Consider the following 17,321-nt stretch of genomic DNA (forward strand, 5'->3'; position numbering starts at 1 on the left):
GCCTTGCAAAAAAATCTATTTTTTTCAAAAAATCAGAACTGAGTATTAAGCCCTGCAGTGTGAACGTAGCCAAAGACAAAAGTTTATTTCAGTCATGTAAACAGAGAAAGAATAGACAATAACATTTACAAATGTTTCAAGATCTATTACATGCATTCAGCAAGTGACAGATACTGTGAGGTGTCAAACCAGTGCTAGTAATGGTAAGGAGAACATTAAACGACATCTAAAAATGATTAAACAAAAATTCCACAATTTGATTTCATTAGAAAATTTAATAATCATTGTCAAATAATCATTGCTTAACATTAAATACATTTTGATTAATATTGTTATTAATTTTTCTCGTACAGTTTAATTAAAAAATGATAAATGAGAACGTTTTTCTGAAAGCATTTGGCCTCTGTAGATACTAGAATTCAGTTATTATGCAAATATAGAAATTGTCAGCTTGTGCATTCTCATTTTCATATCTGTCACATTATTACTGCATGAAAAACTGAATTAGGTACAGGTTGCATTTGTCCAAGTAATCCTCCACCTGTCTGCTCTCCACCCCTTTCTCTTGGTTTGAATTCTCCAAAGAAATATAATAAAAGTGATAGAAATGTCATGAATAGTCTGAAGTCTGAAAGCATTAGAAACTTCCCGTTTAATTGTTCCAATAATTTAGCTTGGAGGGCTTCATTAAATTTGGTAGCATAGTGCATGTTTAATAGCAAAACATTTATCTTGAAAGGTGCATTTTTCTCCAATTCAATAAAAAAATAAAAAGTAGATGAAAAAAGCTATCCAAAAAACTCTAAAACTGCCAGCAAAAAACAAAAACCTGTTAAGTTTAAATCGCTTACTTGAGAGACAGATCAATTGTTAAAGGGTAAGATCACCGAAAAATGATAATTATGTCATTAATGACTCACCCTCATGTCGTTCCAAACCCGTCAGATCTCCGTTTATCTTCGGAAACACAGTTTTAAGATATTTTAGATTTAGTCCGAGAGCTCTCAGTCCCTCCATTGAAACTGTGTGTACGGTCTACTGTCCATGTCCAGAAAGGTAAGAAAAACATCATCAAAGTAGTCCATGTGACATCAGAGGGTCACTTTTTTGAAGCATAGAAAATACATTTTGGTCCAAAAGTAGCAAAAACTATGACTTCGAGTTCAAAACAGCAGTTTAGTGGTTTGCGAACTAATCACTCGATGTTACCGGATCTTCTTGAACCAGTTCACCAAATCGAACTGAATCATTTAAAACGTTCGTTCATTATCTGGCTCGGCTCGGTGTTCATCTTCATTTCTCTCTTCACAGCAGTTTAGTCAGTGTACTGTTTGAGTAAATGAATTACTCTGGGATATTGGTTTGTTTAAACTCAGAGGGAGTCAGCAACATTAAAAAAGTTAACAGCTTAAGTCATTTGTGGATTAATGCTTATTAGAGAACTGATCTGTTTCAAACTATTCAGTTTGATTTGGTGAATTGGTTCAAAAAGATCTGGTTACATCGAATGATTCATTCGCGAACCGGAAATCATACACTGCTGTGTTCTGAACGCACTCACCACAGACACAGAAGAGAAGACAATACTGAATAAAGTCGTAGTTTTTGCTATTTTTGGACCAAAATGTATTTTCTATGCTTCAAAAAATTCTAACTGACCCTCTGATGTCACATGGACTACTTTGATGATGTTTTTCTTACCTTTCTGGACATGGACAGTATACCATACACACAGATTCAATGGAGGGACTGAGCTCTCGGACTAAATCTAAAATATCTTAAACTGTGTTCAGAAGATGAACGGAGGTCTTACGGGTTTTGAATGACATGAGGGTGAGTTATTAATGACATAATTTTCATTTTTCGGTGAACTAACCTTTTAACTTCATAATAAAATGTTGATCATAAAACTGTAAAAACATTTATGAGTGAGTAACTGAATGCTGGATGAGTATAGGTACAGTTAAACATGATAGGGATGCTAAGAGTCACATTAGGTCAGTCTTTGGAGACATAGTAGACATGAGAACTGTGTCCACAGAACTTCATACACACAATGCTTAGAAAAATATAGCTATTTTTTTTTCTTCTGACCCTGGCACATCCATTCATACATGTAGTTTTTCCGACATTATATGCCTTGTTCAAGCAATCCTTTGCATAGTTTCATCTATAAAATATTCTCTGTATATTGACATCATATCCATTATCACTATACAACTGAGCTGAACAACTTGACATTCAGAACAAAACCTCCTATCTGACTCATAATAAATTATATCTAAAAGTAAAAAAATAAATAAAAATAACCTACATAAAGAAGCCAAAGATTTCAGAGACTATATACTTGCGATAAACAATTTACAAGTACACCCTGCACACCAAAAAAGCTCATTAGGCAATTTAAACATACCAGAATCCATATTTACAATATGTTCAGCTGGGTAACTAACTGTTTGGAAGACTCTTTACAATTTATGTGTTTTATGGTCTGACTTAGTTAATCTTAGAGTCATATTTTTGTCTTTGGCCCAACTAGAGATTCTGCTTTTATTTGATTCAAGGTTTAAAATACTACCAGAATAAAAACCTGATTTACTGCAGTTAGTAAAGTCTGTGTTAAGGCTAATATATATATTTTTTACAGTTAACTATTAAGACTAATATGCTTTGTTAAATATTGATTATTAAGCCATTCTACCAGGGTTATTTTTATTTAGTGCAAATGAGTTTATTTTAAATACTAGTCACATTGAACTGTGAAAAATTCTGATAAAAAGTAAAAGTCAGATACTACAAAAATGATCTGTAATATACTCTTAAAACACTATTTATTTTAGGCTTTGCCAGGTATCATGGAAACTCATGGGTTTTCCTTCCAGTTCTATCTATTTTGAACGATTAGTATTAATCATTACAATTTTTTCTTTTAAAAACATTGTTATTTAAGGCTCTGTGCTTGAAAATCATCGATGTCTGCACTAAGAGCTCAACCATTTTCAGGGCCATTAGACAAACAATTGGTGATCGTATTCTCAAGGGCAGTACTAGGAGTAACCATCGATTGCATCAGTAATATTGATTATAACTCGTTGCCGTTCGCCATACTGACTCCTTCAAACTGGCTGTTGTGTGCCGAGGTATAACCCTGAACAAACAATCTCCTAAAAGGGCTCTGTATTGCTGGGCTTTCCAAAGCTTACGTGTAGAGTATGGCTTAAACCTGTTACACAATGGACTCCCTCAATTTTTCTGCAGTGGCTGACGAGTCAGGAGCGGGAAAAGGAGCAGAGTGCAAGACCACATCCCTCTGTACTCTCACTGTAACCCCATACAGTGGTTTCCCACGTTGAGAGAAGGAGAAACTCGTAGGTTTGTTGTCCTCAATGGCTTGATCTCCATAAAGATGACTCATTTTCTCAGATATCATCCCCACCTTTTCTGGAGCCTCTTCACCGTGTCTCTTTGAGTTTGTCTTCTCTCTATACATATATGAGGCTTGTTTGAGGCCACGTTTGAGAACGTGCTTACGGTAGGCACTTTGAATGGTCGAAGCGGCCACTTCTTCTTGCTTCCGTCTGAGAGTGCTGGTGATGGGCTCGTACGAAACCTTCGAGGGATTGTTGGCCATGAACTTCTCCTCCATAGTCGCTTTCATGGCATCCATCTGGCCAGAATCTCCCAGCACATGTGTAGTGAGGGCCAGGAGAATGTCCAGACAGTGGATCTTATCGCCAGGGACCATGGGAAGGTCCATTGTGATCAATGTAAGGGTGTTCGGTTTCGGGATTCTCAGGGGGTCTTTTAGCGTGTCGCAGAATTCAGACAGGCTACTGTAAGCGATGAACTGAGAGGCAGTGGGGTCGAACTTCTCCCAGGTTTCATAGAACATCTCGAAGTCATCCTCGCACAAGGGGTCGCTACTTTCTTCCGTCGCTACATTGAAGTTTTCTAGGATAATGGCTATGTACATGTTGACCACGACGAGGAAGGACATGACAATGTAGCTGCAGAAGAAGACGATGCCTACCGCAGCATTGCCGCAGTTTCCTCGGACAGGCGATCCCGGGTTCTCCACATCCGGGTCGCAGTCTGGCGGGCTGTTGAGTATAGGTGCCAACAAACCATCCCAGCCGGCGGAGGTTGTGATCATGAACAAACATATGATACTGTTCCCGAAGGTCTCGAAATTAAACATGTCATCGATGCCCGCTTCTTTTTTCACATAGGCAAAGTTGGACATGCCAAATATGGAGAAAATAAACATGATTAAGAATAGAAGCAAGCCGATGTTGAAGAGGGCAGGAAGTGACATCATCAGCGCAAACAGTAACGTCCGGATTCCTTTGGCACCCCGGATGAGCCGCAGGACGCGGCCAATTCTGGCCAGTCGGATGACACGAAACAGCGTAGGCGACACAAAGTACTTCTCGATGAGATCTGCCAGCAAAAGACCTGTGGGATGAGAAATAATTAACAAGGAAATATTAAAAACAATGATATATAAGAGAAAATCTTGCCTTCAACAAGTGAAAGGTACTCTTTGCCTTCAAGTGTTTTCTAAAGTTTTTTTATTATTATTACTTTAATTTTTTCTTTAAAAAACATGCTCATAATAGAATGACATAGAGGATGAAGCCATTGCATTAACTATATTTGAATTTTAAATACATTGAACCAAAAAATGTCCTGTCGTTGACACATTGAGACTCATTTTCCACTTCACGATTACAGACTTACCTGCAATTGAAAGAATGACCACAACAAAATCAAAAATGTTCCACCCAATGGAAAAGTAGTGATAGCGCAAGGCGGTGATCTTGAGAATGCACTCCCCGGTGAAGAGTATGATGAAGACCAAGTTGATAAGGAACAGGATATATTCCTTCTCTTCACTCTGGTCATCCGTCTCCACCATCATGGTCACCATGTTCAGGCAGATCATCACCATAATGAAGATGTCAAAGAACTGCTTGGTGACCAGGTCAAATGCCAAACCTTGGAAGCAGTTCTTCAAACATCAGAAGAGAAGAGCATCCAGAAGAGAAGGAGGTGCAGTTAATACTCATGTTCAAGTCTATTCATTTTAATGATTAATCTTAGAGAAAGACTGTATATATTACCGTGGGCCTTGGAATTGGTTTCTGTGGCTTTTTGGAGCCAAGTTTCTTCATGGCATTGTAGTATTTTTTCTGCTCTTCTGTCATGAAGATATCAGTTCCTCCTAAGTATAGACAGAGAGACAATGATTCCATGACAGAAGGCATTTTAGTGTTTCTTTAAATCCAAGAGACCAAGTGTCGACACTTATCTTTGCCTTTTGTTGGTTGAAATTGTCAATGATGACACCAATAAATAGATTAAGAGTGAAGAAAGAGCCAAAAATGATGAAGATGACAAAGTAAATGTACATGTAGAGGTTTGACTCATAGTCCGGCTGCATTTCAACCTACACAGAGAACAAAAACAATGCTTAAGAATAACACATGTTCTACTGGAGAACAATACTGCACATACAGTGTGAGACTGTCCCAAGCAATCTCTTAGTAAAAGGCTGAAGTCAACGTTACTTCACGAGAATCCACAGCACTATACATGATGTCCATCCATCCTTTGAATGTTGCCTGGAAACCAAATTAAAACAAATTTTTAAAGTATCCAAATTTTAACATTACAGATTAATGCACATCTGTTTATGGAGGGCTCACCACTTGCAGTAAGGAGAGGTATCCCATGCCTACGTTATCAAAGGTAACCTTCATATTCATCCATCGCACATTTGGATCAGCCTCTTTGAGCATGAAGCACTCACTCTTATTGTTGACCTGAGTGATGGGGAAAACTTCTTCGGACGTTGAGTTGAAGCAGTAGTAGAACTTTCCAGCAAAAAGGTTGACTCCCATGATGCTGAAGATGAGCCAAAAGATCAGGCAGACCAAGAGAACGTTGAAGATGGATGGGATGGCCCCCACCAGCGCGTTCACCACCACCTGTGCATATTGAAAGCATGAGAGCTTGGAACCAAACATGAAATTGTTAACCTTCACCGCAGTTTATGGTTTTAAACCGTATAAGATGGTCAACAGCACAATATACAAAAAAGAGATGTGAGAACAAGGAGAGCTAATAATATTAAGGATTTGAGGATGGACAGCAGAAAACTCACCTTCATTCCTTCAAACCTGGAGAGAGCTCGAAGAGGTCTCAGTGCTCTCAAAGTCCTGAGAGACTTTATGGCCCCCAGTTCAGAGTAGCCTAAGATATTTGCAGTCAAACTGATTAGGGACACCTGCAGAAATATTCATAAAAAAAATAAAAATACTTAAAGTATATTTTCGGTTATTCTTCATCAATAATACATCTTGAAGGCATCTCTCAAAATAGTAATAAACAGTAAATAATAACCCTTCTTTTGCATTTAAAATCCATATTAGTTATCAGTGATAGGTTTAGAAATGACCTGATCCATTTATTATAAAATATTTAAAAACACATAAATATGACATTGTTAAGAATATCTATGTATTTTAATAATATATATATATATATATATATATATATATATATATATATAAATTAAAAGATTTTACAAATATATATATATATATATATATATATATATATATATAAAATCTTTTAATTCTTTTGGGGGGGGATGTGTATTGAAGTCTGTACTGAAATTTGCAATTAAAATTGTGCGAATTAACACAACTGAAATATGAACCAAATTCAAACGGAAGTGGGATTTGTTGTGACAAAGTATTCATGCATTTTTAGTGGATGGATTTTTTAATTTGTCTTAAGGATCACAGGGATCTGTTTGTCTTAAGCATCACAAGTTTCTTAGCAAGGTTAAACAATAATGTCAGTGTACTTTAACTCTAAATATTCTGTGGAATTAGGAAGAACTAAAACTTACATCAACAATGAGAAAGTCCAGCCAACACCATGCATTTGTGAAATAGACCTTGAAGCCATAGGCTACCCATTTCAGAAGCATCTCAATGACAAAAACATAGGTGAAGACCTGATCTGCATATTCAAGAATGATTTTAATCACTCTTCGTTGTTCAATGTATATGTCCTCAAATGCCTAATAAAAAGAAATATACATATGAAAAACGAGGTTTCAGTGGGCTGTGGTTAATTAAGTGGAAATATGGTTTATCAATGGACTCACTAAAGCTCCACTGCTGAGGAGGATCATGAAGATGATGAAGGTTTCAAAATAGTTGTGCTCCACAATGGAGAAGCAGGTTTTACGGAAATTCCACCATGCCTTCCTTTTACTTTGGGTAACATCCAGCTCCAAGCAAGGACATCGCCTGATGCAGTCTGGGAATGCAGACAAACAAAAACATTAACAAGAACATAATTCAATACTACACACAGTGATAAGTCATCGCTCATGTCTCACTCTCTGTGTAGCAGTCCTCAGGGACGGTGGAGTCCTCTTCTTCCTCTTCTTCCACCTCTACTACATCAGGAAGTCTGTCCACTGTGCTGCAGGTTGATGATTCATCTCCATCTGTCTTCTGTCCAGATGAAAACACTGCAGGTCAATTTCTGGTACGATTACAACTTTTCGCAAACAACTAAACATCCTCTGCAAACTGGCTAGTTTCAAATAGCTTGAGAGAGGCTCACACTTGTCCCAAGTGGCAAAATCGAGCAAAGCCATGGTCACACTAGACCAGGGATGTCCAAACTGTCCGACAGACTTTAGTTCCAACTCTGCTCCAACACATGGGATTTAACATATAATGCACCAAAAATGTGAAAATAAACTACAGACTCCATTTTACTGCAATTTTGTGGATTTAAAGTTTGTGTTGTTTTGAACTGGCTAAAAGGTCATGCCATGACATATCAGTCCCCTAAATTCACAGGCCAGACTTCACCAAACTTGAACTTTGAATTGCAACAAAACTTGTGTCCTGCATTCACAAATCAATGGAAAGGTGTAGTGTAACGCCAAATGACTCGCCAACTGGTCATACAGTACATGGTTTAGTTCAAATCGTAGAATAGAAAGACTCTCAGAGAAAATCAAATCAAAGATATAAAACATATAAAGAAAAACAAACAGTTGATTGTTGAGACGAGACTTAAGTACAATTCTGCATTAATGTTCCCTCTCTCTGACACATACCGTAGCTAGATGTGAAATGAGGGCTGTGCGACACATGGGGCATGACATATGGACTTACTGGTGTTACCTGATCCAAAGGCATCCCAAAAAGCAGTTGCCTAATGAATTAGGGCCAGTGTGCTACTAAAGTACAAATAAAATATGAAAAAAATTGTATGACCTGAACTGGAAATATGTACATTTTACAGGAAATTGGTACATAGTGCAGTCGGGATTTACAGCACTGACATGCTTTTTTAAACGGATTGTCTTAAAATGGGTGCTGGTCAGAACATTGTTCAGTAAGGTAACTAATCATATGCTGTCGCTCTCTCTCACGCCCTGTCACCGTGTCACATGGTTTCTGCCATTCCTTAGACATACTCTCTAAACAAGATGACCCACAGGGCTCGAGATTGACTCTGTAGGTGTCACAGTATTTGAGACTCGTCTAAGTGTCAGAAGGTGTTGATGGACGGATGTCAGTGATACTCTGGCAAGTTTGGCAACCAGTGTGACATTTCACATAAGATTTTATGGACTCAGCTGTCAGAATTTTGCACTGAAAAAAAAAACTCACTTTACTATTTTTATCGATATCTTCTTTGTCTTCATCCTCAGAAGAACTGTTGCCATCATCGTCATCATCCGATTCACCGTTGGCTATAGGCACTTTGATAACGGACAGGCTGGAATTCATGGTGGCCACTTTAGAATCGATTTCTTCGTTTGCTTTCACACCCTCTTCCTTTGGCTTCAGTCCCAGAAACTGTGTGAAATGTCCGATAACGAAGGCCTTTACCCAGTCAATGCCTCTTGTCATTCTAGCAACGGCAATCTGCAGATTGTTCATCTCCCCATCATCATCAGACGCTGCCAGGTTGTCTCCACTGAAGGAGCTGAGCAGCAGAGCCAGGAAGAGATTCAACACCTTCAAGACGAGATTAAGAAAAAAAAACTAATAATAATAACCCAAAGATTAAATACAATGACATACTAAAACTGTACAGCAAGAATGGGGAATGGTGGCTATTTAAGAACAGAATAGTATGAAGACAGTTTTTAATTGTCTAAAAATTAAAAATACAAATATTTCATCACAACTTTTAATATCTAAATGTAATATATCTATCTATCTATCTAAGAAGGAAAATCACTCACCACTAGGTTTCCTATCACCATGACCATCATGAAGACGACGATGCACATGCCTTGGCCAGCCACTTCCATGCAGTCCCACATTGTTTCGATCCATTCCCCACACAGAATGCGAAAGATGATGAGAAACGAGTGAAAGAAATCTGTCATGTGCCAACGAGGGAGCTCGCAATCCTCTGAGATCTTACACACACAGTCCCTGTAGCTTTTTCCGAAAAGCTGCATCCCCACCACAGCAAAGATGAAGACAATAATGGCCAGGACAAGGGTCAGGTTCCCAAGAGCACCCACAGAATTACCAATGATTTTTATCAGCATGTTTAGTGTTGGCCAAGATTTTGCCAGCTTGAACACACGCATCTGCAACCAACAGTCATGATTTGAATAAATAGTTCAGTACTGAAATTTTGGACATTGCTATTTCAACACTTTTTGTACATAAAGTGTATTAAAATGTACTTTTTTATTAAAATGCAAAAACAACAGTTTCACTCACTTCATGTTTAGGGTCAATAATAAAAAGAAATTTATACTTTCATTTAGCAAGGATTTATTCAGTTGATCAAAAGTGTAAAAAAAGACGTTATTAATGTTACACAATATTTCCATTTCAAATAAATACGGTTCTTTTGAAAAATGTATTTAACACTGTTAAAAACTGTTGAATGTTTCTTAATCATTGTATTAGAATGATATCATGTGAAGTCCATGTGACACCAAAGACTGGTAACTATCACAGGAATAAAATGCATTTGAATATACTGTAAATTAAAATAGAAATTTATCATTTTAAAAATATTTTAATTTTTAAATAAATTAATTTAATCATCATGCATTTTTCTGAAGCCTGTATGGATTTCTTTCTTACAGTGAAAAGGGAATTATTTATAGAAAATTAATATGAATGGTGACCACTGCTGTCAAGTTAATTTTTCAATTAAAGAATGTCTTAATTTCAGCTTTTTCCACACATGAACTATCATATGGCTATAAAGGCTTGGAATATTGATGAATCATCTGGACCATTTTATGGTATTTTATTACATTTTTTGAGCTTAAGAGCCATTGGTCCTCACCCACTTCCAGTAGTTCTGACTTCTTTTGTCTTTTCAATAAGAAAGTAGTACGTATTTGTTTGGTTCAACGGTGAGTAGCTAACTGATGTCAGACTTTATTTATTCAACTTTTTCCATTTTGTGAAATATCCCTTTAAAAGTCAGTCAGAAAATGAATTTTTTCCTACCAGACGGAAGGACCTCAGCACAGATAAGCCCTCAACATTGGCTAAGCCCAACTCCACCAGACTCATGGTCACAATTATGCTGTCAAAAATGTTCCAGCCAACTTGGAAGTAATAATATGGGTCCAGTGCAATAAGTTTCAGCACCATCTCTGCTGTAAAGATACCAGTGAAAACCTGCAGGGGAAGGAAGGAAATTCATGATTCAAGGAAAACATCAGCTTTTGCATGCTGGCAAAACAACTATAAAGTATCAGTTTTCAATAAAGGTTTAAATTAACATTGATAGGTAGATCTATTTACCAGGTTCCCCACTGTCAACATGTGTTCGAAATGTTGAGTCATAGGATAGTGCTCCATAGCCATGAACACAGTGTTGAGCACAATGCAGATGGTGATGCCCAGATCCACAAAAGGGTCCGTTACAATTAGGTAGATAAACTTCTTTAATTTCACCCATGGCAAGCAGCAATCCCATTTCAGGAATATGTCAGCAAACTTGTACCAGCAGGGAGGGCACGGCCTTTGAATATCCTCCAGCTCTATTGATGAAAGTATTTTAATACACAAAACACAAAAGTATGATTTGATTTCTTTAATTGTTGTGGAACTCACTATTTACACAGAAGTGAAATGTGAACTTACCATCTAAAGCATCGTCTGCAGCGCTCGCTGCACTTGATTTTCTCATCTGCGTGTTAGGGACTTCTAAGTAATTCATGCTGCCTTTGGATCCATTTGACTTTGAGAGAGGTTTCAATGCGATCCCATCAAAGTCGTTCTGAATTTGGTCATCATCACCTTTCTTTCTGCTAGATAATGATGTCTTACTGCCATTGACCATGTTGTTCTTTTGCTGCTTGACAGCAGACAAAATCAGAACTAGCAATTAGTATCATTCTAACCAAATTATTCAAGGCTCTAAGCTAAGCTGCGAAGCTTACAAATATGACAAACCTCAGCTTGTTTCTTGAGCTGTTCCAGGATTTTTGCATATTCTTCCTCCTTCTCTTTTGCTTCTGCATGGGTGGCTTCATTCTGTTCAGCATACGCCATGGCCACCACAGCCAGAATCAGATTGATGAGGTAGAACGAACCCAAGAAGATGATGATTACAAAGAAGATCATGTACGTCTTCCCTGCTGCACGGAGTGTCTGAAATATTTAAGAGACTTTTTATGCATCATTTATGTTCAAAAACAGCAGTTATCGGCAGTTATCAGCAATCAACGGAAAGGCTTCTTTATTTACTGTGTCCTTTATGAATAAAATAGAATTTTCGTAAAAAAAATTTTTTAAATAAATAAATAAATTCTAACCCTGACCCTAAACATTACAAAGGTAGCAAACATAAAACAGGCATTCACTTTTTACATTTAACGAATTTTAAGTATTGTACAAGATTTGTTATGGAGCAGTTTGTTTCATTTTGTTAACCTTATTAAATATAACAAAATGGCATTGTATTATCACGTGAAAGAAAGCAAAGAACAAAGTGACATTAACAAGGTGCATATACAGTACCTACCAACTGGAACAAGTTCTCCCAGAAATCTTGAGTCATTAGCCGGAAAAGGGCTAAGAAAGCCCATGCAAAACTGTCATAACTAGTGTAGCCATAATTTGGGTTTGGGCCAGCTTTCAGGCATGTGTACCCCTCAGGGCACTTCCTGTGAACAGCAATGTCAAACAGATAATTGAATCAACCATATATATGAATTCAGTTTGCTGAAAACTACTTCTTTGAATACAATCAGTATATAGCTCTTTGAAATTTCTACTTGATGGTAATGCAAAATTACAGTTCAAAGTTGATTTAGATGATCACATGTAAAGGTTGATTTAGATGATAGAAAATATCATATTTGTCATAGATTTTTTTATTGTTGGAAATTGCATTTTTACATTTTATACCAACCCAACCCCCCTATACAACCATACCCAGCCCCAACAAGTAATGCCCAATTAGAATACAATGACAGAAAATATCATATTTGAATAACATACCCTGCATCAGAGCTGTTACCACAAATTAACGGATCCATATGCCCAGGCACATAGTAGTAGTTTTCTATGGCAAAGGAATGAAAATCACTAAACAAAACCAATGCAGGAGTATCTGAGCATTAAAATGGTCAAAATTAAGTAATATCATGTCACATTACTGAGGTAAAAAGACACAAGTCACCTGGATTTTCAATATATTCCTGAAAGTTGAATGTGCTGTTGGCCGTTTCAGTGCCATTAAACTCAGTGTGATTGAAGAGCACGGTCAGGTTATCACTGTTGCTCCAGTCAAAAGACTTGATGCACTTTTGCCGCAAATTTCCCATAAACAGTTGTAGACCAATGAGAGCAAACACGCTGAGACAGAAGACAGTGAGGATCATGACATCCGCCAATTTCTTCACCGACTGAATCAAGGCACCAACAATGGTTTTAAGACCTGGAATTTGCAGTTAAACAAAACATCAGTTGAAGTATTACCAAATTATACAAAAAACAAACTGACGTTAAAGTGAATGAGTAGCAATCATATTTCCTGTAGCCATGTGAAATGACATGATTTATCAACCTGGGATTACAGTAATTGTTTTTAGGGCCCGAAGAACACGGAAAGTCCTCAGGGCAGATATATTCCCCAAGTCCACAAACTCTGTGACGTACCTGTGGATGAAGTGAATTCAAGATTACAATGCTTATTATTTTAAAACCTCACAATTATTCCACTGACACTGTGTGTGTGTGTGTGTGTGTGTACTGTATATAGTGCATATATGTATATAAAACCTTGAACTGCATAATACCATTACATGTCACATTTTTACAATTGGGGCTTTTACCAAACATTGACTATTGTTTATTTTTTTAAATAGTGAAAAATATATATTATAGAGCACTATTATAGACTATGTCATTAAATGGATAGACAATAGTCAGTGTTAGATTAGGTACAACCGGTTCCAACATGTTAGCATTGATCCAGATATTTATTTATTTATGTCACTTTTTAATGTTCTTCTTTTGAAATATTTACAGTATGGCTGAAGAAAGTGTGCACTCATATGAATCTCTTTTATTGAAGTGAACTTTCATATTTTTCTAAGAGTCTGCTCAAGCAGAGTCTCTCTTGCTGGGGTAAGAGATATGTTCAGTGTAGACTATATTTAGCTTGAGTGCAACAGTCGATCACAGAAGCCAAATGGCATCATTATGTGTATACTATGGACCAATAGCAAGTGAGATGCCTGTTGGGCAACTGGATCACAGCATGTAATTATGAAGTCTGTAAACTTCAGGCTACTGAATTTATGTTAAAGTAGTACAGGAGACATTTACTAAAATACCGTGAGAGAATAGTGAGAGAAATAAGCATCAATGAAATGTGTTTACAAAAAAAAAAAAAATTGGCTTGACTAGACATCACACTAGGATTAACATTTGTTCTGTTTTCTGATGAAATGCAACTAAAATAGTTCAAATACTATGTATTATTATATAAATACATATAAAATACTTTTAGTTATTGGTACCAAGGAAAACTATGGATGACAGCAGAAGGAATGAAATAGTAATAATGGTAAAACTTGGGATCTTAAAAGTCCTTGAACACCGTCAGAACTACAATCAAAGCACAGCCTTTTAGTTTGCTGAGGGGGGCCAAAGTGTGAAGTTGAGATTTACTGCTAAGAATAGGCCTGGTAAGTGATCTCGCTTTACAAGTGGATAAACATTTTCATTCAGCCAGGCTGTGATTGTAAAGGGAAGCGAGGATGGACCTTAGGGACACGTATGGAGAAGCTGAAGAGGACTGTCTTCAGAGGACCGGGACCTGCTCACAGCCTCCTCACACTTTTGGTGATGCTGTAAACAAACTGACCTTTGACCTCTCACATCTTAGTGGGTATTTTCACAATGCTTCTGTGTCTAATGTGTTTGCCAGGCCCCAGCTATCTCATGCACCACATAATCTGACCGAGCAAAAACCGATTAGTCACACACTACACTGACTACTCAGAATGGCATCTGATTACGGAAACTGCAGTTAAAAATAAAACTATTCCAATCCTCTTCTGAACAATCTCTTTGCATTTAACTACAAGATAAATTAAAGTATTTATAATGCAACATTTTGTATTTCACATTAAGCACATTTTACAGATTTGTCAGTACATTTAGAGCCATAACAAATGTTTGCGCTGGCTTGTTTAACCTCTGATTTTACGTTCAGGTTATAGTCATACTTACGCCATGGAGATGACCATAAAATCCAGCCAATTCCACGGATCTCTCAGGAATGTGAAATCACCAATGCAGAAGCCTCTGGACAGCACCTTTACAAGCGCCTCAAAGGTGTAGATGCCAGTAAAAACGTACCTAAAAGGGACCAAATTATACAATAAACAATCAAGGCATATAAATGTGTCTCAATAACCTCTTTACGTAGCTGGTTAGCTTATTTTTTGTGGATTACATGTCTAGAGCTTTAAATATCAGGGTTGTGCCCCAGAAATAAATTAAGAATGTCTTAAAATTTTCCTGAATTTTAATTAAATGACAGACAGATTTGGGAAATATGGTGCAAATCTTACTCTACTATTTTATTCCATGCTGGAGGGTCACCCATCGTCATGAACACGCAGTTTGACAAGATGGTTATCATGATGAACATGCTAAATAATTTGTTGTGATGTAAAGGAGAACTTAGAAGAAATTATTTGTGAAATTCGACAAGATGTCAAAATATTACACAAAGTTAAGATGTCAACTTAAATCATATATGGAAATAAAACAAAACTGTTATATATATATGTTGATATACATACATAAAATGACATTATATATAACTATTTTCATGGGTTGTATTGAATATGAAGGATATGAATGTATGAGTATCCTTATGGCCACTCGTCGGATAGGGTTGAATGGACTTAGAATGTAGCATGCAGGTTCTGCGTTGAATCGGTATATTGTATTCCCTTTGGTGACGACGATGAATGTCTGCAAAACAGAAAAAGGGACACAAAATCTCTTGTGGAATAAATATTATGTTCTGATAAGCCAGATCTGTAATAATCTGGGTTTTGGTATTTCGCTTTTGCCACTGACTTTTTTTGCTTTGTAGAATGGATCCAACTCTTCAAGAGGAACATTGAGGAGATTTGGTGGAGGGTCTCCGTAGATGAATGGTAGGACCTTTCCTGCTTCCAAATCACCTCTGGGTTTGGGCAGATCCTCCTCAGGCACCTCGATATTCAGGGCCTTCATCTGCTCCTGCTCGGTGGCTTCTTCTGCCATCCGCCGCTCGATCTCGGCAAGCGACTCCAAAGTGAACGGGTGGAAGACATCGGCACCTGGGGGAGGGAGCAGGCTCGCCATCTTGACATTCTGCTGAAGGAGGGCTGCCACCACTTCAGGGTCTCTCAGTTGTGCTCTGCAGGGACAGAGAAAAGAAAAACATACATATCACAGCTTAATTTCTGCACACATACATTAGATTTTCCATGACTCAAAGTTACAAATAAAACAGGCTATTTTGAGATGAGTGTTTTTTTATATATAAATTAATACTTTTATACCACAATGATGAATTAACAGTATCACAGTAAAGATTTTTACATTCTATTTTAAACATTCTATTTCAAATACTGTTCTTTTTGCTCTATTCATAAAATAATACTGATAAAACACACACACACACACATGCATTATTTATTTAGTGCTTTTTAGAAAGATCCAACTCTTCATACAGTATAGTGAGGTGACTTTATTTCTCAAAGTTACAAAAAGTCTTACATACAAGGCTCTTTCTTTTTTCAGGACAGAATTATTTTTTTAAACAAAAAACCAAAATTCAAAGCATAATGTTCCAGTTTAAATAAACCGTACATCACTGTACATTTAACATTTTTGAAACTTACAGTTGATGAGACCACAGTTTTAGGTTCTTAGCTCTATCTGGGTGAGCAGCACGAATTCTACGCCAAACCTCCATCAGGTTTATCTTTCACTTAGGCATGGCTGCTGTGTCCCCAAATACTGCGTACAGTTAAAAGCTCTCAAATGGAAGAATGTAACTTTGTGTGCTGAAGTTTGTGGGCCACTTTTTTATATTTGGGTCACCAGGATGAGTCCCTGTCCCCTCACAGCTACAAAACAATTCAGCACACAAAGATTCAACTGAGGGCCAGTTCATCAGGTTGTCTACTATTGAGCAAGTTTCTACTTTAAGAGATTAAATCCTGACAACCCTCGCTGTCAAATGTGTTCATAACAGTTAGAAAAGACATTTATCAGTCATTTACGTGTCTAATTATGAAAGGAAAAAGTTATAATGTTAATCTTACAACACATTATAATAACAATACAACATTCATTATCGTTTAAGTACATCTTCAATGTTATGAAATGAAACTAGAATCATTCGCTGATGCAGGAACACATTCTCGGCTCCTCAGTGCCGCTTTATATATCCGTAGGCACGAGAAGTGACTCTGCATGCAAAATCCACTAGGCAATTCTCATTGGCGTTTTCTCTTAGTGATGAGGTTTGAACAGCAAAAACTTTACAGTGGATGGGAAACTGTCTCTTATCGCTCCTGCATCACATTACCTAAACAGCATTTATAACAATGAAACACAGCTCGTCTCCCTGAAGGAGTGTATTTGGCACAGAAATACTCCATTACATGACCAACTTTTTTTTTTTTTTTTTTTACTTTGGCATAGTTTAGTATGAGAATCCAGTTCTTTAAAAGTGTAAGTCTATGCTGCTACGCTGACAAATGTTTA

General features: G+C 37.1%; 1 protein-coding gene across 2 annotated transcripts in view; it reads right to left on the bottom strand.

Annotated features, from left to right (window-relative positions):
• Positions 1-1,848: 1,848 nt before the first annotated feature.
• The window catches only part of scn4ab (sodium channel, voltage-gated, type IV, alpha, b), a 45,434-nt gene continuing 29,961 nt past the window's right edge, over positions 1,849-17,321 (bottom strand). The window contains exons 2-25 of one of the 2 annotated variants that reach the window (XM_052543569.1): positions 15,639-15,963; positions 15,412-15,530; positions 15,122-15,211; positions 14,778-14,906; positions 13,105-13,196; positions 12,718-12,975; positions 12,537-12,600; positions 12,058-12,199; positions 11,487-11,684; positions 11,175-11,388; positions 10,833-11,071; positions 10,533-10,706; positions 9,293-9,649; positions 8,712-9,062; positions 7,418-7,535; positions 7,181-7,335; positions 6,920-7,093; positions 6,167-6,289; positions 5,709-5,990; positions 5,571-5,624; positions 5,308-5,449; positions 5,124-5,224; positions 4,741-5,011; positions 1,849-4,455 (exon numbers count right to left, since the gene is read on the bottom strand). In XM_052543569.1, the coding sequence (XP_052399529.1) occupies positions 3,227-4,455; positions 4,741-5,011; positions 5,124-5,224; positions 5,308-5,449; positions 5,571-5,624; positions 5,709-5,990; positions 6,167-6,289; positions 6,920-7,093; positions 7,181-7,335; positions 7,418-7,535; positions 8,712-9,062; positions 9,293-9,649; positions 10,533-10,706; positions 10,833-11,071; positions 11,175-11,388; positions 11,487-11,684; positions 12,058-12,199; positions 12,537-12,600; positions 12,718-12,975; positions 13,105-13,196; positions 14,778-14,906; positions 15,122-15,211; positions 15,412-15,530; positions 15,639-15,908 (5,346 nt within the window). In that variant the 5' untranslated portion in view covers positions 15,909-15,963 and the 3' untranslated portion in view covers positions 1,849-3,226. Of the gene's footprint in view, positions 4,456-4,740; positions 5,012-5,123; positions 5,229-5,307; positions 5,450-5,570; positions 5,625-5,708; positions 5,991-6,166; positions 6,290-6,919; positions 7,094-7,180; positions 7,336-7,417; positions 7,536-8,711; positions 9,063-9,292; positions 9,650-10,532; positions 10,707-10,832; positions 11,072-11,174; positions 11,389-11,486; positions 11,685-12,057; positions 12,200-12,536; positions 12,601-12,717; positions 12,976-13,104; positions 13,197-14,777; positions 14,907-15,121; positions 15,212-15,411; positions 15,531-15,638; positions 15,964-17,321 lie in introns of those variants that run through there. The other variant, XM_052543563.1, reaches the window with a different exon arrangement.

The sequence above is a fragment of the Carassius gibelio genome, chromosome A3 (assembly GCF_023724105.1).
Source record: "Carassius gibelio isolate Cgi1373 ecotype wild population from Czech Republic chromosome A3, carGib1.2-hapl.c, whole genome shotgun sequence".
Lineage (NCBI taxonomy): Eukaryota > Metazoa > Chordata > Actinopteri > Cypriniformes > Cyprinidae > Carassius > Carassius gibelio.